Raw genomic sequence first — 22,649 nt, 5'->3', positions numbered from 1 at the left:
AGCTTTCAGAGACCAAGGACCATCTCCACTTCCTGCAGGTGAGCTTGACACTTCACAGGGAGTCTGATCAGACAGGGGTGCGTGGGACCTGAAAACATTTAGAGAGAAATTTAAAAAATCTGAGGAGTTTGTACAACAAAACAAGAACAGGACATTCAGCTCAACGCAGGTTGTCTATTCATATTTCCTTAACATCTCCAATACTCTGTTTACAAAAATCTCAGCTGCTACCTTTGTATGACAGGCAGATGAATCTACAGGTGTTTGGTTGGTGAAGTGAATTTTTATAGAATTTTAAAGACACCATCTAATAAAAGATGGTATCAACTCTTCTGCCAGGCCAACTCCTCTTGTCTCCATCCTTAAACCAATGAGATTCAAATCCTTCAGTATTTCCTCACAGCTCAGACCCCAAAGTCCAGTCTCATCTCTCTTCTCCCATCTTTCTCATGTCTTTTATCTCAAACTACACACATAAAAGTCCTGATGTCGACTGTGATGGATGTTGTAGCCCCACTCAAATGGAGACAATCCAAAGTCAAGTATGACCCATGGCTAAACGAACAAACTCGCTCCATCAGGCAAAACTGTAGGCGACTAGAACGTAAATGGAGGAAAGATGGTCTCACTGTTACTTTCGACTGCATGAGAGACGCGTGGTCCCAATACCAGAGAGCAGTCAGAGGTGCAAGGAACCGTTTTTTCACTGACATCATCTTAAAAAACTCTGGCAATCAACGTGTCTTATACAAAACACTAAATGCTGTCCTCTCTCCACCTGTAACTGTTTTCTCTTCTGCCTTCACTGCTGTTTGTAATCACATCCTCACGTTTTTTCTGGATAAGGTCACGAACATTAGATCCCAGATCTCCATTTCTTCTTCTGGCTCTGTTGATTTAGCCGCTCCTGCGCACGGTTCCCTCACCAGCTTTGAACCCATTTCGCTCCCCCATCTGGAAAAAATCGTCGCCTCAATGAAGCCTTCGGGCTTTCCTGATGATGTAGTGCCGTCCAGACTGCTGAAAGATGTGTTTCCTGTGATTCAATATGATGTCCTAAAGATCCTATCCTCGGCTATAGTTCCTCGTGCTTTCAAACACGCAGTTGTACATCCAATTGTGAAAAAACCTGATCTTGACCCTGCCGTTCTTTCCAATCTTCGTCCAATCTCCACACTACCTTTCTTGTCAAAAATACTAGAAAAAGTAGTTTATGAGCAATTAACTCATCACCTACAGGACCATCAGGTAATGGATCTTTTTCAGTCAGGCTTTAGGCCCCAACACAGTACAGAAACCGCGCATTTTACGTGTCCTAAATGACGTCCTTTTGGCATTGGACTCAGGACTCCACGTGGTTATGGTTCTTCTCGACTTATCTACTGCTTTCGACATAATCGACCACAACATCATGATCTTCCGACTCGAATCCTGGGCTGGTGTATCTGGCTTAGCCCTCGACTGGTTCAGGTCATATTTCTGCAACAGGACTCTCAGAGTCATGCTAGACGATTTTTCATCTGAATCAGTCCCACTCCAATGTGGGGTTCCCCAGGGTTCCATTTTAGGGCCACTACTTTTTCAAATCTACATCCTGCCTTTTGGTGCAATTTTTAGAAAACATGCAATTTCATATCACCTATATGCTGACGACTGCCAAATTTATTTCTCCCTCAAGCCAACTGACTCCACCAAACCTCTCCTCGACTGCCTAGATGACATTAAGGACTGGCTGGCTGTAAACTTCCTTCACCTAAACGATTCAAAAACCGCGGTCATTGTTTTTAGTCCCGACTGCAAACAGGCTCCACCCCTTGGCCTCGACTCTCTTCCCATTCCAGTAACTTCGTCTGTCTCCAATCTTGGAATCAAAATGGATACGTTCCTGAAAATGGATGCTCAACTCAACAGCACAGTAAAATCCTGCTTTTTCCATCTTAGGCTAATCGCCAAACTCAAGCCTATTCTGTCTAACCACCTCCTGGAATCTGTAATTCATGCATTCATTACGTCCCGGCTTGACTACTCAAATTCCTGCCTTTTTGGTATCAGTAAAGCCACTCTTTCTAGACTCCAACTGGCTCAAAATGCGGCTGCAAGGCTTCTAACTGGAAGTAGCAGAATCCAACACATTTCACTGATTTTAAAAACCCTACACTGGCTGCCGATTAGATTCAGAATCGATTTTAAGATTCTCCTCCTCACCTATAAGTCATTAAACGGTCTAGCCCCCGCCTATTTGAGTGTCTTGCTCCACTTTCACAATCCCCCTCGTGCTCTTAGATCCGCAGATCAGCTGCTCCTAACCGTTCCCAAGGCACGTTTTAAAGCTCGTGGTGAAAGGGCTTTCTCCGTCTGTGCACTCAGGCTCTGGAACTCCCTGCCCTTAGTGGTTAGGCAAGCCGCTTCAGTCGCCACATTCAAATCACTCCTAAAAACGCACTTCTTCACATTGGCTTTTAATTCTTAACCTGTTTCATTTTCCACTTGCCTTTTGCTATTTTCTCTATTTTATTTGGTCCCCTGACCTGTTTTTAGTATCTCTGTTTTAATCCTCTCTTAATGTTTGTTTTTAATATTTTGCTTTTAGTCCTGCTTGTTTTAACTGTACAGCACTTCGGTCAGTTGTAATGCTGTGATTTTAAGCGCTCAACAAATAAAATGGTATGGTATGGTATGGTATGTTATGGTGTTTTGCACAGGTTAGAAAGATTCTCTTCTTGATTTACACTCCACTGTTGGTCGCTATATAACTCAGCTTGCGATAGCTTTCTCTACTTTGTATGGTTGACTATGGTGATGAAGACACAAAGGCTCACAGGATTTACTCATAAGTCACACTACTGAGCTGCAGACCTTCATTTGTATACTCATATTGAAGAGTTTTCTCCCTACATGTGTTATTCTTTACATTTAACTTAATTAATTTTATCTCAGAACTGTAAAAAGCCCAATACCTTGTTTTGTGTGCCAAGTCAATTCTAGACCCTCCTGCCCCCTCAATCCCTTATGGCTCGCCTCTCATGTAGTCCTGTGTGATAAGCTCATTGATATTTAAGGTCGATAATCTCTGATACTCCACAACACTCCACTCTCATATTCTCTCATAAATAACCAACAAGACAATGACAGGCCCAAACTGAGTGCCTACCACACTGATCCTTAATTCAGAAGACCCTCCTCTTATCAGCATTACTTACTTTTTAATGTGTCCTTTGAGAAATCCCATCCCCTCATGTCTCCTGATGCAGACTTTCTCATCTCGCTGTGTCCTTCCTGCTGATGCAGACTCACTGAGCTTCACTGTCACTGCTGATTTCTCCTCTGAGGGCCTGAGAAAGGAGCTGGCAGGTCTGAGGAAGAGTCTGGAGAAGATCAGCCAGGAGGACATCATGACAAGGACTCCATCAGGTATAGTGTCTGGTGACATTGTGTCTGTTATTGAAGTCCATGAGGATGACCAGAGTGACAATAAGAGGACATTAACAGGTGAGACACATGAAGATGACAGGCTCTTTAACACTGAACTATCAGCCTTTGCTGTTAAATATTTTTTGCTATATAGCGCCTTTCACTGTGACTAGCTGAGTGATAATAAACTCTCTAAATAATCAGCTGCTATTTCTCAGATGTTTTGGAGTTTTTATTTGAAATGTTGTACTTCTTATGCATTTTCCATATACAGAAGACTAAAGACAGAGGGGGCTGGGCGGTCTCATTGTCTTGCACCCCTGCAGATTTTATACTTTTTCTCTCCAGCCGAGTTTTTTTTTTTTGTTTTTTCTGTCCTCCCTGGCCATCGAACCTTACTCTTATTCTATGTTAATTAATGTTGTCTTATTCTTATTCTTACTTTGTCTTTTATTTCTTTTTTCTTCACAATGTAAAGCACTTTGAGCTACATTATTTGTATGGAAATGTGTTATATACTGTAAATAAATGTTGTTGTTGTTGAAGAAGGCCTGGGGCCTCATGTATAACGCCGTGCGTAGAACTCGCACTATAACATGGCGTAAGCACAAAAGCCGAAATGTGCTTACGCACAGAAAAATCCAGATGCAGGAATCTGTGCGTACTCCAACTTCCACGTTCTTCCGCTACATAAATCCCGATCAGCGTGAAAACAAACGCTCGTGCACGCGCACTTTGTAAAACCCCAAATCCTCCCAGAATTACGCCTTTTTGAATATGCAAATCAATATAAATTGCCCTTAAGCGCAGCCTTCTGTGAAAAGACAATGGGAAAAGCACGGGGGGAAAATATAAGAATTTCAGCGATTACCAAGTGGAGGCAAAGAAAAAACATACTATTTGTTCAAATAAACCGTGGTATAATCAACAAAAGGCAGTTGATCGAGTAACATAGCGTGTTGGAGAAACTTGAAAGCTCACATTCACAAAATCGCTCAGTGCTGGAAATAAAAAATAAGTCACATATCAAAGTCGCCGTAAAAAGCCGAGTTGTAAGCCCACTGTCTGAGTGTCATATGAAAGCTTATTAGGGTACAGAGAAAAAAGGCACACGGTGGGGAAAAAGCACGAAATGTCAACTTTAATCTTGACATTTCCACTTTAATCACGTAGTTTATTTTGTCATTAAAGTAGAACATCATAAACTTCATCTTAAAATCATTTAATTAACCAGTTTCTCAAATCACATCGTAATTAAAGTAGCACGTTAAATGCTTTGTTTTGTATTTGATCTTCTACTCGTATGTGATCTGTGTGTGTGAATCACTACTTGCTTTTTAAACCGGCTCTCTTCCTCCAACTGGACACAGAGTCCATTACATTCGTGATATTACAGCTCTCTGAATAACTAAAATACTGAGATGTATACGTGATGTCATTTTCATGATGATAGGAGTTAAAGAACGTTTGTGCTCATGACACAAGCATTTAACTTTTGCCGAAATTTGTCGCTGCGTTTTTAGCTGTGTTGTTATTTTCTCTTTCTGTTTTATATTCAATATATATTGGCGTAGCCGTCACTGCAGTCCTTGCTTTTCTTTCCCCAAGTAACCGATCGCCATACAATCAGCTCTGTAATAGAAGTTAAGCCATCTGTAAGCTTAGCGCCGATTCTTCAAAACGTGTAAAGAACATTGAAATATCTTCGTAGTACATGTTTAATTATTCTGTCCTTAAAGACACTCCCAGTGAAGAATATAGATTATTTAAATGAAGTTAAAGTTTTATCTGTATAATTTAACAAACATATTTTGCTGCATTTCACTTTAAAAATGATATCGTCATCATTTGTAAATACGCTCTTTATAAAGTGGCTCAGGTTGTGAGATATTATAACTATAGTGCAAGTTTACAGTGGGGTGATTGTACTTATAAGTAAAAACAGTTCTACAAGGAACACTTGATTGAGTGCATTTAAAGTTCTTGGGATGAAACTGTTTCTGAACCGTGAGGTCCGTACAGGAAAGGCTTTGAAACGTTTTGCCGTGGCAGAGACAGCGTGTGCTTAATGCTGTATACCGATAATTCTCTTTCCGATCAGCTGCTGCTGTGATTCACACTCAGATACAGTGATATAAATACTCCGAGTGGTGCAGTGAGAGTAATATGGAAAAAGATGATCCGCTGTGGCAACTCCTAACGGGAGGAGCTGAGAGAAGAAGAAGAAGAAGAAGAAGAAGAAGAAGAAGAAGAAGAAGAAGAAGAAGAAGAAGAAGAAGAAGAAGGACAAGTGAGAGTAACAACGCTAAAGCAGTTATGGCATTTGGAATACTATGGCTATTTCCTGGACCATTATATTGTTACGAGTTAATTACAATCAGATGCATTACACTAATAAACAATATGCGGTTAGTTTCTGTGTATTTATAAAGCCGCCTCATGAAAATAATGAGTAATCACACAAGAACAGTAGCATTGCTTTGACGCTGGGTGCCGCCAGTCTGCAAAACCGAGCGGAGAACTTGCGTACGACAAGGTATGAGGTACTGTGGAAAAGTGCGTGGCTTTACGCCAAGTGTAGGTTTTATACATCGCGATTTGAACGTTGAAAAGTTCTTACGCAACATTTCTGTGCGTACACACCGTTTATACATGAGGCCCCTGGTCTTTAACATTTATCTGCCATCCTTTTGGTCAACTATTTTTATTTTATAGTGTCTTTCACCGTCATTAGCTGAGTGATAACAAATTTTCACAATAAACATCTGCTTTTAATCAGATATTTTGAAATATAATCTTGAAATGTTATACTCCTTTTACTTTTTCCATATATTCACTTAAAAAGTCAATTTTTCACTTAACTTTGGGATTCTTTTTATTTCCTTTGCTTTTCTCAACTTAAAATTAATGAGCAGAAACGTGTTTTAAAATGGCTAAGCCAGCTCAGTGCACAAATGAATTGTTTTTTTGAGAACAGTGAAGACGTTAATGGAATCAAATTGATCTCAGCGTCAGTGCTTTATAACATCAGAACATCACTGTCTGCTCCTGCTGTCTTCGCTGTCCATTACATTCTGCTGGATGGAGTCCACGTTAAAAGTTCACGTTCATCCATTTTCAGCTGTGCTCCCTCTGGGCTCTTGTGTTTTATATTCCTACTGTTGTTTGCTCAGAAGTCGTGTCTCCCACCGACATTTAAAAGGATTTTCCACACCAAAAGCATTTTATAAGAAAATTGAAGAACTGTGAAAGAAATTTTAACTACTTGAGGACCACCTGAACATTTCACTGTGCAGAAAGTTAAGGGGTCTCAATACTCTCTGGCTACCTGTTTATTTATTATTAATATCAATATTCAAATTGACATTTGGTCTAATTTGTCAGCCCTTGTACTGTATATTGTATAGTGTATAAATGTTTTATTTTAACTCCTCTGAAGTTGTAATACATGTTTAAGAACTAAACTAAGATCACACAATGCCATCTTCACAGTTTCCATTTTTATTTTCAGGGTGTGAAGCTCCAGTTTTCACCCTCCAGACTCCTGAACTTCAGAACAGAGACGACTTTTTAAAATGTGAGTTTGTGTTTTGACTGAATGGATCATCACAATAAAAATCATTGAAGCTGTAATAGAGCTGGACAGGCTTAGTATATGAAAGTCTGAGTGTTGTGTGACTGAGGGGCTGAGAGTGATGGGGGGTCCTGTGACTGGTGCATTATGGGATAGAGAGACTCAGGTAGTGAAGCTGACAAAAGTCCTCGTCATCCTCCATTCTTTACTCCTCAGAGCAGACACTTTGCTTTGAGTTCTCAACTTCACAAATTTTAAACATGAAAACAAATTAAAATGGCAGAGAAAATTATTGGGGGTCCTGAGAAGTTCAATGACCTCACTGGACTGTCGTGACATCTCAAGCTGACTGATTCCTTTAATGAGTGTCACCGGAGTCTTCAGTCACTCAGTCAAGTCCTCACTCTGCTGTGTTGTGTCATTGTGTGCCTCACACTGAACGAGGACAAGAGAAGAGGAGGAGATGAAGAAAGTCACAGCCAAGGGTGGTCAAGGTGAAGACTACAAGACCACCTCCAAAGAGCTTCATGTTCAAATGAGCACAGCTGCTAATATTCTCAAGATGTTTGAGGGTCCGCAGGACTGTAGCCCACCTCTGTGATGAGACCACCAGAGTAAAGCTGACCTCAGCTTGAACAGAAGGAGAGTTTAAATGGAGGAAGAAAAACATCACGAGAGACTCAGGCGGACCTCTGAGATCAAAAAACAACAGCGTCAAATCACACCATCTGTGGGAATGACAGTGGGCACTATATAAGAAAAAGATGAGAAGTGCTCTAAAATAATAAATAATAAGAAAGACGTTACAACACTGAGAGAGAAAATGACAGATAGGAAAAGGAGTTAAAGATAAATACAGAAGACAGACATGAAAGGCACTAAAATAGATAGATATACATGAAAGGAGCTATATAATAGAAAAAAACGAAATGCAGTGGGGTGTATTTGTGAAGACTTTGGACTTCAAACACTGAGGTTGTGGGTTCAAATCCCACTGCTGACACCACTATGTGACCTGAGCAAGTCACTTCACCTGTCTGGGCTCTGATTGGACAAAGAAAAGAAAAGGAAACAATGGAATCTCAGATGATGGGACATAATAATAAGAGATGACAGGAAACACACTAAAGAAAGAAAGAGAGAGACAATGACAGAAGGGAAAGGCACTATATGATAGATAGATAGATAGATAGATAGATAGATAGATAGATAGATAGATAGATAGATAGATAGATAGATAGATAGATGACAGGCACTATATAACAGATAGATAGATAGATAGATAGATAGATAGATAGATAGATAGATAGATAGATAGATAGATAGATAGATAGATAGATAGATAGATAGATAGATGACAGGTACTATATAACAGATAGATAGATAGATAGATAGATAGATAGATAGATAGATAGATAGATAGATAGATAGATAGATAGATAGATAGATAGATAGATAGAAAATGCTGATTGCAACTTTAATGAATTTATTTTCTTTTGAAGTGTGACAGTAGATTGATTTTAAATTAATAATGTGGACTGTGAGAATGAAAAGTGTAATTTTAATAAAGCCAGTGGTCAGTGTGGATAGTCCATTACAACTCTGAATTTATGGCGTTCATCATAATTCTAGAATGTTATTTTAAATCCCCACAGATTCTGTCCAATCAGATGAGCACTTTACTATTAATGTCTCATCAGCGCAGCTCCTGATTGGCTCTTGTTAATTGTCTGTGTTGTGCTCCGCCCCCAGTCCTGTTACACACTCCCAGATTTCCTCACTCATTTTCTTTTCTCTCCTTTCAGACTTCCGTTCCCTTACACTGGACATCAACACGGCAAACAGAGTCCTCCATCTGTCTGAAGGGAACAAGAAGGTTACACGTGAGTGGACAAAAGCTGAATACCCCGATCATCCTGACAGATTTGACTATTGTGTCCAAGTTCTGTGCAGCGAGGCTCTGATTGGGACTCGCTGTTACTGGGAGGTGGAGTGCAGTGGAAAAAGTCTGAGGATTGGAGTCGCATATAAAGGACTGAGCAGGAAAGCATGGGGCAGGGAGTGCAGCCTTGGAAACAACGACAAGTCCTGGAGTTTGCAGTGGTCTCATTCCCAGTACTCTGTTCATAACAATAACAATACAACTGCAATTAGTGCCCCTTACAGCCCCAGAATAGGTGTGTATCTGGACTGGCCTGCTGGCTCTCTGTCATTTTATAGCGTCTCACACACAATGACCCTCCTGCACAGGTTCAAAATCTTCTTCACTGAGCCCCTCTATCCAGGGTTTTTGCTTTATGATTACTCCAGTGTAACAATCAGCCATCTGACACCAGGTGACCACTGACCAGTACCCTCCACAGGTCACTTGATGTCCCCAGAAGCACAGGTCCTCTTTGTGTTTGTAGTTTTGGGTCAAAATGAATTTTATAGGATAGGTGTGGTTGGGGGGGCACCTGTGTGAGTGAATTTCTGGATGAGAATGCAGGGCAAGTGCAGCTGTCAGGTTCTCCATTATTACTGGGTCTGAGTAGCCAATCAGGTGTGTGTGTCATAGTGAGGGGCGGTGACACCTCAGCCCTACAAATACAGGGGTCACTGTTGATTCACAGCCACATGTCCCTCAGGCTGACACCCCAAAAACTGTTGTGTCCTCTGAGTGTCACTGAATGTCACCTGTTAAGTTAGTCCCCAGCAGGACCACATGTCTGTCTTAGTATCCAGAGCCTCATTCCAGTGACTATTTAGGAGCACAGAGTGACAGAAGAGACTGGACTGCTGGCCTCTGAGCAGACATTGCCCCTCTATTAGTTACTCAGGTGGTCTGTCACCTCTAAATGAATTCACTGTGAAGGTCTAAAGACGAGGACTCACCGCTCAGTCACATGTCGGCCATACTGATGGAGTTTGGTGTTTTACTGAGTCACTTGGTGTCACGTTAGAGATTAAACTGTACCTCCTCCTTGCTGTTCCCACTGTCACCCAACCTCAAGGAGACGAGTCAGCTGACTGACTTTACCTTCAAAGTGACAATCAGATGTGACACTTGGGGACACTATTATCTTTCCACTGACACACACATTCTTAGGATTAATTTACAATTCTCTCAGGACCCCTCAAGGAGTGGCGTGTCTCCTGACATCAGTCTATGTGAAGAAGCCAATGAAGGCCCTGGCTGACAGCTCCTCTACTGTGCTTAACTGTGCACATATTTTTGAGCGACATGCTGATTCTAACGTGCTGATTCTTCTGGTAAAATCATCTGAATGTACTTCCATAGACGCTTAGAAGTTTGGATTATTTAATACTTGATCTATCTCTAACAAAGCTCTGCTGATTGGTGATTTTCTTATAGACTCTAAGATGGACTGTTTATGTCTTACGGAGACTTGGCAGCAACTGGGTGATTATTTTCATCTAAATCAAGCAATCCCTCCAGAGTTTGTCTGCATCTCCAAATCTCGTTCTTTGGTGAGGGGAGGCAGTGTCGCAATAATACACTGCGAAGACCTACAACTATCAGCGATACGTCTTCCAGCGTATCCACCCTTTAAACTATTAACTGTCAAACTCTGCGGACCTTCATCTATTATAATTACTGTTTTATATTGACCTCCTAAACTATTAAGTGTTTTTATTGCTGAACCTTTTACTGTTTTAACAACTTTGTGTGCAATGTCTACTAATGTCATCCTCATGGGTCATTTTAACATACACTTTGACGGCATGATGCACTGACAAATGATTTTAATGAAATCCTTGACTGTTTTAATTTAATTCAATATGTCAACTTTTCGACTCATAACAAGGGTCATATTTTAGATTTAGTTTGCTGCTCTGATATCATACCTCACAATCTTATTCCTATTGAATTACTCATCTCAGATTACAAAATGATCACATTTGCTGTTAGCTTACCTCTCAGTAAATTAAAGGTTCAGTGTGTAATTTTCAATGTCAAGCATGTAAACCCAGAGACCCTTATAGATTTATTGCAATCCCAGCCTGTTTCTCCTTCTCCTACCACACCATCAGAATTAGTAGACCATTACAATGCTGCTCTGTCTTCTGCCTTTGATACACAAGCTCCCTTAAAAACACGGACTGTTTCATTTATTCACATCTGAACTTCGTCATCTCAAAGTCTCGGGCCGACAGTTAGAGCGTCTAGCTAAAAAGATGGGACCTGTTGTACATAAAGAAATGTTTTCAGATCATATATTAAAATACAAAATTGACTCTCTCCAGTGCCAAAACTGTATACTATCCTAACATTATCAATGCAGGAGGGAAAAATACTAGAGCTCTTTTTTCTACAATGAAAAGGCTAATTACACCACCAGAAAATGTCGCTCACCATAACCTCTCTGCTAAATACTGCTGCACTTTTTTGGATTTCTTCAACTCAAAAATTGAAAAAATCCACCAGCAACTTACTTCCTCTATCTCTGCAGAAAATGACATCTTCTCTATTATCCCCCATTCGCAGATTTCAGTTTACCAGCTGAAAATAATGTCTCTGAGCTTATAACAAAATCTAATCCTTCCAAATTCCAATTAGATCCGATACCTACAAGTTTGTTAAGTCCGGTCTGTCACATACTTTCCCCATGATAACTACTATAGTTAACTCTTCCCTTACTACAGGCCCAGTCCCCCTCTCACTAGAAACAGCCTCGATTACTACAATTCTGAATAAACCTGTCTTAGACCCAAATATCCTATCTCAAACAGATAGTTGCCTCCCAACTCTAGTCCCATCTTTCAAAATATAACCTTTTTGAACAGTTTGTTTCAATCTGGGTTTCGTCCTAAACACAGCACAGAAACTGCCCTGGTCAAAATCACAAATGATCTTCTCTGGGCAGAATTGAGACTTTTATCAATTCTTGCGCTTCTTAACCTCAGCTCTGCATTTGACACCATATCTGTTGATGTGAGATTTTGCATATAACTTGATAAATATTTTGTATGTCTTTATTTGTAACTTAGGCAAAGCAATATAATATTAGTGTTGCATTATGTGAGAAGCATTCATGTTTACAACCCCCCACATCAGGAATGGGTCTCTTTGAATTTTACCAGAAAGTTTGGGGTGCATTAAACCAGTTTGGCAAGTGTTTCTCCGCTAAAGTCTTTCAGCCCCCACAAGAAAGCCAGGTTGCCTAACTGCCAAGCTTTACCTTAACATATGGTTTAGAGGGCAGGTGTGAAGGTGTTCTATTCCTCCATTGGTCTGAAGTATGGCTGTTTGGAATTGGCTTGTATAGAAGCCTTTAAGTACCAAGATGTCCTATTGGCTCTAGGGGTTGGACAGAGAATCTATAAATTTGCTTACTTAACCTCACTCTCTCTCTTACTAACATCTAATGAAGAAGCATTTCTTACCAAATTGATCCATGAACTGAAAGGACAACACAATGGAGAGCAAAGCTCAACATCCGTATTAGAACAGGCATGCGGCATGTTCTTAAGAAAGCTGACCACAAATGAACTAGAGACTTTTTTTAGTAACTAACAAGTGTGTGTGCCGACTGAAACTACACATCACCATTTAATCAGGTTGTATAGTTGCCAATATTCAAATATACTTTACATATTGTTATTATTTATCAATATTATCAATAATACATTATTTTATGTGTAACTTAACTCTTGCTTGTCTTTTACTACACCTAATTGCCTGATGTTATAGATGAAGTAGAGAAGGTGGGAAGAAAATATATGTTATAATACCTTATAAATATTGGTGAGTCTGTGAGATTTGAGGCATTCTGACAATACTTATTAATAATACAAAAGGAGAAAGTAAAGCAATATATTTCTCTACCAAGACAAAACAATATCCCATCAGATACTTTTGAAATGACTAGCTATCTTTGGAGTCTGTGGCCTTGTCCTGCAATGGTTTTCTTCCTACCTCACTAATAGGAGGCAATTTGTTCAAATAAAGGGCTTTAAATCTGAGAATGCAGTTGTTACTCAGGGAGATCCACAGGGTTCTGTTTTGGGGCAGCTTCTTTTTCTCATTTATATCTTCCCAACAGGTAATATCTTCTGGCACAATGGTATTAAATTTCATTGTTACACTGATGACACACAGCTATATCTATCACCAAATCCACTTCTGTTTTCCTTCCAGATGCCCTTATGGCATGTCTCCAAGACATAAAGACAAGGATGACTCTCAATTTTCTCCAACTAAACAGCAATAAAACTGAGTTGCTCCTCATTGGTTCTAAATCCACACTTGCTAAGGCTAATGAGTCTCCTCTTTTAATTAACAATATTAACATAAACATCTTTTCCCAAGTGCAGAGCCTGGGCGTCATTCTTGACAGTACTCTCTATTTTTCATCCCATATAAATAATGTTTCACTGATAGCCCTTTTCCATCTCCAAAACATTTCTAGACTTCGTCCTGTTCTTACACAACACAGTACTGAAGTATCGGTTAATGCCCAAGTCACCTCACGTATAGATCACTGTAATGCTATTCCATCTGACATCCCACAAAAACGTATCCATCACTTACAACTTCTTCAAAATTCTACTGCCAGGATAATAACCTGCTGCTCTAAATCCACTGAACATATTACACCAATTCTCTCTCAATTTCTCTGGCTCCCTGTTAACTACAGAATACAATACTAAATACCGCTCTGAACCACTCAGATCCTCATCTGCAGCTCGACTTTCTGTACCAACTTGGGAATTCTCTTCCCTCTCATATCCATCAGCTCGATTCAATAACACATTTTAAAACTGCCCTCAAAACTTTTCTTATCAAACTGGTGTGCCAGTTGTGAATTTTGCACTGTTACCGCCAGTTATCTTTGTTTGTTTGCTAATTGTTGCTTTTTGATTTATCATTCTCTTTGTTTAAATTTGACTTATGTTGTTTAATTGTATTGTAAGGTGACGTTGAGTGCTAAGAAAGGCGCCTATTAAATAAAATGCATTATTATTATTATTATTATTATTATTATTAGAGTAAAACTGCACGTACTTCCATAACTCCTGTCTGTTTCACCAGAGTGACACCAGTTATGGGTGGAGTGAGAGGGGTAAAACTGACTGAAGCTGACGGACGTGAAGTGAGGTGTGCTGAGGTCAACACAGCAACAACAACAACAACATTTATTTATACAGTAATCCTTCCTCGATCGCGGGGGTTGCATTCCAGAACCCCTCGCGAGAGATGAAAATCCACAAAGAAGAAACCAAATGTTTGTATGGTTATTTTTATATATTTTAAGCCCTTATAAACTCTCCCACACTGTTATCATTATTAGAGCCCTCTAAACATGAAATAACACCCTTTAGTCAAAAGTTTAAACTGTGCTCCATGACAAGACAGAAATGACAGTTCTTTCTCACAATTAAAAGAATGCAAATAGATCTTCTCTTCAAAGGAGTGCCCGCGTCAGGAGCAGAGAATTTCAGAGACAGAGAGCGCTCGCAAAGAAAAGCAAACAATCAAAAAATCAATACGTGTACTTTTAAGTATGCTAAAGCACCGCAATAAAGCATCATTTTTTAGAGGAGCATCAGTATATTCTAAGCAAACAGCCTCTGTGCAAATAGCCCCTCTGCTCACACCCCCCCCAGGCAGAGAACGTCAGAGAGAGAGAGAGAGAGAGAGTGCGAGATTAAAGCAAACAATCAAAAAATCAATATGTGTGCTTTTGTGCTTTTAAGTATGCTGAAGCACCGCAATAAAGAGGCATTTCTTTGAGAAGCGTCCGTATCCACTAGGCAAACAGCCTCTGTGCAAAGAGCCCCTCTGCTCACACCCCCTCCGTCAGGCGCAGAGAATGTCAGAGAGGGTGAGAGAGAGGCAGAGACAAGCAAACAATCGAGCACCGCACGGGAAGCATATCTTATAGCATTGAGGAGTTTTAGTTAATATGTAATACATGCTCTGATTGGGTAGCTTCTAAGCCATCCGCCAATAGCGTCCCTTGTATGAAATCAACTGGGCAATCAAACTGAGGAAGCATGTAACCTAAATTAAAAGACCGATTGTCCGCAGAAAGCGGCGAACCAGCGAAAAATCCGTGATATATATTTAGATATGCGTACATTTAAAATCCGCGATAGAGTGAATCCGCGAAAGTCGAAACGCGATATAGCGAGGGATTACTGTATAGCACATTTTCATACAAACAATGGAGCTCAAAGAACTTTACATGATAAAGAAAGAGAAAAAAGACAAAATAAATAAGAATTTAAATACGGGAACACTAATTAACATAGAAAAAAGTAAGGTCCGATGGCCAGGGAGGAAAGAAAAAAAAAAAAAAAAACAGCTGGAGAAAAAAACAAAATCAGGGGTTCCAGGCCATGAGACCTCCCAGCCCCCTCTAGGCATTCTACCTAACATAAATGACCTCAATCAGTGTTCATGGTATTCTGTGTTCTCACGGAAGAACTTGATGATGACGGTCATGTGGACTTCTGGCCTTTAATCCATCAATGTAGGAACATCATAGTGCTTTGATCAAGTGGTGGTGGTGCAGGTCGCCACCCCAGAAAACTGGAAAAATAACAGAAGAAAAAGTAGGGGTTAGTACAGATTTTGAATATAAATACCACAAATAATAATGATAATTAATTGAATATACAGAGCATCAGGATTAAACTAAGATGAAGCTATGAGAAAGCCATGTTAAATTGTGTTTTCAGCAGTTTTTCAATGTCCTCCACCATATTAGCCTGATGAATTCCTATTGGCAGGCTATTCCAGATTTTATGTGCATAACAGCTTAAGGCCGCCTCACCACTTCTTTTAAGTTTAGCTCTTGGAATTCTAAGGAGATGCTCATTTGAAGATCTAAGATTACAATTTGGAGTGTAAGGTGCCAGATATTCTGAAATATAAAATGGAGTGAGATTATTAAAGGCTTTGTAAACCATAAGCAGAATTTTAAAGTAATTTCTGAATGACACAGGTAACCAGTGTAGAGACATCAAAACTGGAGAGATGTGCTCGGATTTTCTTTTCCTAGTTAGGATTCTAGCAGCTCCATTCTGCACTCGCTGTAAAAGATTTATGTCTTTTTTGGGTAGTCCTGAGAGAAGTGCGTTACAGTAATCTAGTCGACTGAAAACAAAAGCGTGGATTCATTTCTCAGCATCTTGCAATGTTATAAGGGGTTTAAACTTTTCTCTATTTCTTAAGTAGAAAAATGCCGTCCTAGTAATCTGATTATTATGTGATTTAAAATTCACGTCAGAGTCAATAGTTACCTCTAAATTCTTTACCTCCTTCTTGACTTTTAATACTAATGCATCAACTTTATTTCTAATAACCTTGTTATATCCATTTTTGACACTCACTAAAATTTGTTTTCTCTTAAAAAATGACTACTCATCCATTCAGAAACACAATTAAGACATTGTGTCAGTGAATCAAGAGAGTCGGGGTCATCAGGTGCTATTGATAAGTACAGCTGTGTGTCATCAGCATAGCTGTGGTAGCTCACGTTGTAACCTGAGATAATCTGAACTAACAGAAACATGTAAATCAAAAAGAGCAGCGGACCAGGATAGAGCCTTGTGGACCACCATATAAAATATCATGTATCTTTGAAGTATAATTACCACAACTTACAAAGATTTTTTTTCCTGTCAGTTAGGATTCAAACCAATTTAAGACACTGCCAGAGAGGCCCACCCATTGACTAAGGCGATTTCTAAGAATGTTGTGATCAATGGTGTCAAATGCAGCACTCAGATCTAAGAGGATGAGAACAGATAAATGGCCTCTGTCTGCATTTACCCGCAAGTCATTTACTACTTTAACGAGTGCCGTTTCTGGGCTGTGATTTGTTCTAAAACCCGACTGAAATTTATCAAGAATAGCAAGTTTATTGAGGTGGTCATTAAGCTGCATAATGACTGTCTTTGCTAGGATTCCACTTAAGAAGGGCAGGTTAGAGATGGGTCTAAAATTTTCAATAGCAGAGGAGTCAAGATTATTTTTCTTGACTAGGGGTTTAACTACTGCAGTCTTAAGACAGTCTGGGAAGACCCCCGTATCTAAGGACAAGTTTACTATGTCAAGAATACGATCGATTAGCACACCAGATACTTCTTTGAAAAAACTAGTTGGTATTGGCTCAAGGACACAGATGGAGGGTCTCAGTGGAGAAATTATTTTATATAAATCAGGTAAATCTATCCTGGTGAAAGAATTTAATTTGTTTAAAATGGAGTACTGGGGTTTAAGAAGATCAGTATTGGGAAGACATACTATATTATTTCTAATATCATAAATTTTTTTATTAAAAAATACAGCAACAGCCTCATAAGTTTCACTGGAAGTATTTTGATGGCATTCCTTTAAATTAAGTGACCTGGGTTTACCAGACAATCAGTCATGGAGAATAAGACTCTGGGATTACTAGCATTGTTATTTATAATCTTAGAGACATAGCAGCGCCTCTCAAGACGGACAGTGTTATTGTATTCTGTTATTTTAACTTTTAATATTTCATAGTGGACAGTCAGTTTAGTTTTTCTCCATTCATGCTCAGCTCTCCGGCATGTTCTTTTAAGATCAGACACTCTTTGGGTGTTCCATGATATAACAGTATTAGAAATTTTTTAAACTATTATTCTCACTATTGTAGTAAACGCTACAAACGTACTGGTTGCTTAGAATGTTTGTAAAGGCTGCTGATGCATCAAAGAAGCGTTACTTAACAATATGCTTCTCATGAATATTTTCTATTATTATTTCTATATTAAATAGTAACAGAAAATGGCCTGATAGACCAATATCAATGATCTGCTTCACATCAACTTTTAGTCCTTTAGTAATCACTAAGTCTAACGTGTGACCTGCTTTATATGTAGGCTGATTAACGAGCTGCCTCAAATCAAAAGAGTCCAGGAGGTTCATGAATTCTTTTACTTTTGGGTCACACTGATTATCGATATGAAAGCTGTAATTTGGAGGCTCAGATTCGATTAAAACAGCCGTGCCATCAGAGCTAAGCCATGTTTCACTTAGTTCATTACAATCAATTTTCCTATCACTAATAAGATCGTTGTTGGATAACGTCTTTTTGGTTAATGCTCTAACATTTAATAAAGCCATGTTTAATGTTTCGGAAAGCAGAACTGAATTGTAGGAGCGTTATTAGTATTTGAGATAGAAATTAAGTTATTTTTATTAGTGCAGCTCTGTGCGTATGTTTTGTTTAATCTACAATCTGTTTTTCTAGTTTTAATACATTGCTCATCTAGAGGTGTAATTGTAATTAAATTATCTGTATTTATGCTGCACAGTCTAAATTTTTTACATGCATTGAGGTTAGTTATTAGAGTATGCAGTGCACTTCTGAGGAAGATTTTGTTACCAAATTATCGTGTCCTAACAAAGTGTTATGGAAAGGGTTAGGAGTAAAAATAGACAGTCAAGAAAGACAAATTACCTTAGTGATGTTTTCGGAGAGGACCCAGGCGCCAAACATATTTGGATGCAGATCATGAAAAAAAACGCAGCCTCTCACAGAAGAGGTTCCAGTTGTCTACAAACCCGATGTTTTGACTCTCACAGAAACCTTTCAGTCATATGTTTAATGCCAGGAGACGACTGTAATACTCATTCAATCTTCTAACCAGAGGTAAGGGACCCGAGATGAAGATTCTTGCAGCCAGGGTCCTCTCCTTTGTGGCTTTAGTAAGTGCTGAGAAGTCTGCCTTGAGAATCTCTGACTGTTGGTGTCTCACGTCATTTACTCCGGTGTGTATCACAATGGATCTCACTGACCTGTTCTTGAGCCTCTCGAAGACTGTCGGTTCTCTTCTCATAACATCTCGGACATGAGCACCGGGAAAACAAGAGACAAAAGATTTCTTATTATGTTTTACTTATTTGTTAAATTCAGTAGGATTTTGTCAGATTGTCAAAGGTCCAACTCATAATCATAACCACACATTAGATTTAATTATAACTTACAAAGTTGAAATTCAAAATTTAAATATTACTCCATTAAATGTAGTTATTTCCGATCACTTCTTAATTACGTTTGATTTAGTTCTGCCCATGCCAGCGCACTCGCAGATTAAAACAAAGACAGTGCGACATCTAGATTGTAATTCTGCTTCAAAATTTATAGATACCTTGAGTAAGTCGAGTGTAATTGTGGAAAACCATTTAGATCAGTTAACATCAAATGTAAACGTGGAAAACAATTTAGATCAGCTAATATCACATTATAATGTGACCTTGAGAGATGCTCTGGACACAGTGGCTCCCCTAAAAACAAAAGTGATCAAAGCACATAGAAACTCTCCCTGGTTTAATGAAAACACTCGAGCTCTTAAATTAGAGTGTTGAAAACTGGAGCGCAGATGGAGAACAACAAAGCTACATGTCTTTCAAATTGCATGGACAGAGAGTGTAAATAAATATAAAAAAGCTCTCTTTAAAGCTCGCTCAGAATACTATTCTACAATAATAGATAGCAATAATAAAAATCCTAGGGTACTTTTTAGAGCAGTGGCTAAATTAACAAATGGGAATTCAGATCAACAGTGCAAAATACCAACAGATATTAGCAGTACAGACTTTATGAACTTCTTCAATGAGAAAATTAAAAATATAAGATCCCAGATCTCAGCATCACAGTACAAACCAAATACTAGCTTAGCAGACCCTGTCGCACATTGCATTCAGCACTTTAATAATTTTAATCCTGTAACTCACCAGGAAGTCTTAACTTTAATTACTAAAATGAAGCCCACTACTTGTTCCCTAGATCCAGTGCCAACAAAACTAGTAAAAGTGCAATGGATGTTCTTGCAGCCTATTCTAACATTATCAATAGTTCATTACTGCATGGCACGTACCTGATGCACTAAAAGTGTCAGTCATTAAACCTTTACTTAAAAAGTCAGACCTAGACCCACACATACTAAATAACTATAGGCCTATTTCAAATTTACCATTTCTCTCTAAAATACTAGAGAAAGTAGTCGCCAGTCAGCTTCAGTCACACCTTACATTACAATTTATTTGAGAAATTCCAGTCTGGCTTTCGCACTGGTCATAGTACAGAAACGGCACTAACACGGGTTGTAAATGACATTCTGATATCCTCTGATGAAGGAAATTCCACTGTAATTATGTTGTTGGACTTAAGTGCAGCATTTGACACCATTGACCATTCTATTTTACTGCACAGGCTAGAAAGCGATGTTGGGCTTACAGGCCCGTGCTCGCTTGGTTCAGTTCTTATTTATCAAATCGATTCCAGTATGTACAGAAATGTGCTGACAGTACTCCATCATTATACACAGAAGTTCAATATGGTGTCCCAGGGCTCAGTACTGGGACCTTTACTGTTTTCACTTTACATGCTTCCACTGGGATCTCTCATTAGGAAACATAATGTTAATTTTCACTCGTATGCAGATGACACCCAGTTATACCTTTCATTTAAATCAAATGAAGTTTCTCCGATGTTGTCTTTAATTAGTTGTGTTAGTGAATTAAAGGAATGGATGAATGAGAACTACTTGTCTTTAAATACAGATAAAACAGAGATGTTAATTGTTGGAGGGAATGACGCTGATCACAGCAATATTTTGTCATCATTTAACTCAGTTGGAATCCCAATTAATTTTACTGAATCAGCCCGCAATCTAGGAGTTATCTTTGACTCTAGCATGTCATTTAAAGCACATATTACAAAGTCGTCCAAAACATGTTTTTCCATCTTAAAAATGTTAGGAAATTAAGGCTTTCTAAATAAACAGGATTGTGAGAAATTAATTCATGCATTTATCTCTAGTAGGATTGACTACTGCAATGCGGTGTTCACTGGCTGTTCAAACTGTTCTCTATACAGCCTCCAGTTAATCCAAAATGCGCTGCAAGAATTATTACAAGAACAAGAAAATATGAACACATAACCCCAGTTCTTAAATCTTTACACTGGCTCCCAGTTAAGTTTAGGGCAGATTTCAAAATCCTCCTTTTAACATATAAAGCATTAAATGGCCGAGGTCCGGATTACTTGTCTGAACTTATCATGACTTACAAACCTGAGCGCACATTAAGATCTCAAGATGCCGGTCTGCTTAGGATTCCAAGGATTAATAAAATAACAGTGGGAGGTCGAGCTTTTAGTTACAGGGCCCCTAAACTGTGGAATGGTCTTCCTGCTTCCATAAGAGATGCCCCTTCAGTCTCAGCCTTTAAATCCCGGCTGAAGACTCACTACTTCAGTTTAGCATATCCTGACTAGAGCTGCTGATTAACTGTACATACTGCATCTCTGTTGTTAGTCATTAGCACTATAACATAAGTAACATGATAATTATATTTGAATACTAACCCTCACCTATTCTGTTTCTTTTCTCGGTACCCAAATGTGGCATTGGTGCCACGCCCACCTGCCAAGTTGTTTGCCTGCCTATGGTAAAGTCATCCCTGATGGAGGATCACAGGAATCATGGGAAAGAGGGGTCCTTTCATCGGAGCAACGTTTCAGCCGTGGCATGGCCAAATGGGGAGGCAGCTAGATGGATGAGGTCTCCAGGACTCTAAAAATAAAGTGAGCTGCACTGCATGGAGTTGATGTTACTGAACTGTGATTTGCTGTGACAATTTCAGATGTCGGAGAGGATTTTTCCAGCAGACAAGCCTTCAAATCCTTCAGGTGCATCCGGCTGGACAGGAGTTTCTGGATCTTGATGTCGAAAGCCTGAAGTTCTTTGACAATGCGGTCCATCTCACCGTTGGCCATTGTCTCCTTCCGCTTCATGCCCTAGGAAAGAATGAGATAGATAGATAGATAGATAGATAGATAGATAGATAGATAGATAGATAGATAGATAGATAGATAGATAGATAGATAGATAGATAGATAGATAGATAACAGGAAAGTTATTTGAAAGAAACACAATTAAAGCTTTATGGTGAGTCGCAGCAGCTCTGTGTCCACAGAAGACAAAGCGACGCCATTAATGGTCTGAGGTTGAAGTGCTGAATCCGTGAAGGTCACAATGAAATCAGGAGATCATCCAGGTGTTTGGGAGTGAATGTCATCAAGGTGAGACCACCAAGAATTGGGGAAAAGAAGACACTGGAATGTTGTGAAGTGTCTGCTATGAGCCCTGAACTGAATCCAAGTCAACATCCATGGAAAGAGCTGAACATAACAGCTGGGAGAAAAAGGCCAGTGCAGTGAAAGGAGTAGAAGTCTCATCCAGAGCCACAGGAAGGGCTTGATGGCAGTTATTAACCCCAAATAATGAGTGACAAAACATGAGGTGAGGGTCTGAATCACTTTGTGTGAGCCGTCAGAATTTGATTTATTGTTTCAAATAATCTGTGTAGTCGAAATACAAAGAAAGAGTCTGCTGTGTGGAATAAGAATGGCGGGTGACAGTCACTGGGGTCAGTTTACACTTATTTAACTGAAAAGTGGGATTTGCGTTTAAAAGTGGAAGGGGACCAAAACTTCTGGGGGCAGGTCAGTGATAGAAACAGTAGAGAGATAGACGTGAAAGGTGCTATATAATATAGAGATATTAAAGTTACTATATACTGTAAGAGATGTGAAAGAAAGGATGTGATAGATGGATAGAGCAAAGCGAAAGAGAGAATATGACACATAAATATGAAAGGCACTATATAAGAGAA

General features: G+C 39.2%; 1 protein-coding gene across 1 annotated transcript; it reads left to right on the top strand.

Moving 5' to 3' along the window:
• Window positions 1-2: 2 nt before the first annotated feature.
• LOC120529008 (tripartite motif-containing protein 16-like) lies at window positions 3-21,698 on the top strand. The gene is made up of 5 exons (XM_039753069.1): window positions 3-38; window positions 3,252-3,489; window positions 6,923-6,988; window positions 8,791-9,296; window positions 21,618-21,698. Exons 2-5 carry the CDS (start codon window positions 3,393-3,395, stop codon window positions 21,696-21,698), a joined length of 750 nt encoding a protein of 249 aa, XP_039609003.1. The 5' UTR covers window positions 3-38; window positions 3,252-3,392.
• The last annotated feature ends 951 nt before the right edge of the window (window positions 21,699-22,649 follow it).

The sequence above is a fragment of the Polypterus senegalus genome, chromosome 4 (assembly GCF_016835505.1).
Source record: "Polypterus senegalus isolate Bchr_013 chromosome 4, ASM1683550v1, whole genome shotgun sequence".
Taxonomy (NCBI): domain Eukaryota; kingdom Metazoa; phylum Chordata; class Cladistia; order Polypteriformes; family Polypteridae; genus Polypterus; species Polypterus senegalus.
Note: the sequence above shows the minus strand (reverse complement) of the source record. Positions and strands in the feature narration are given on the sequence as shown.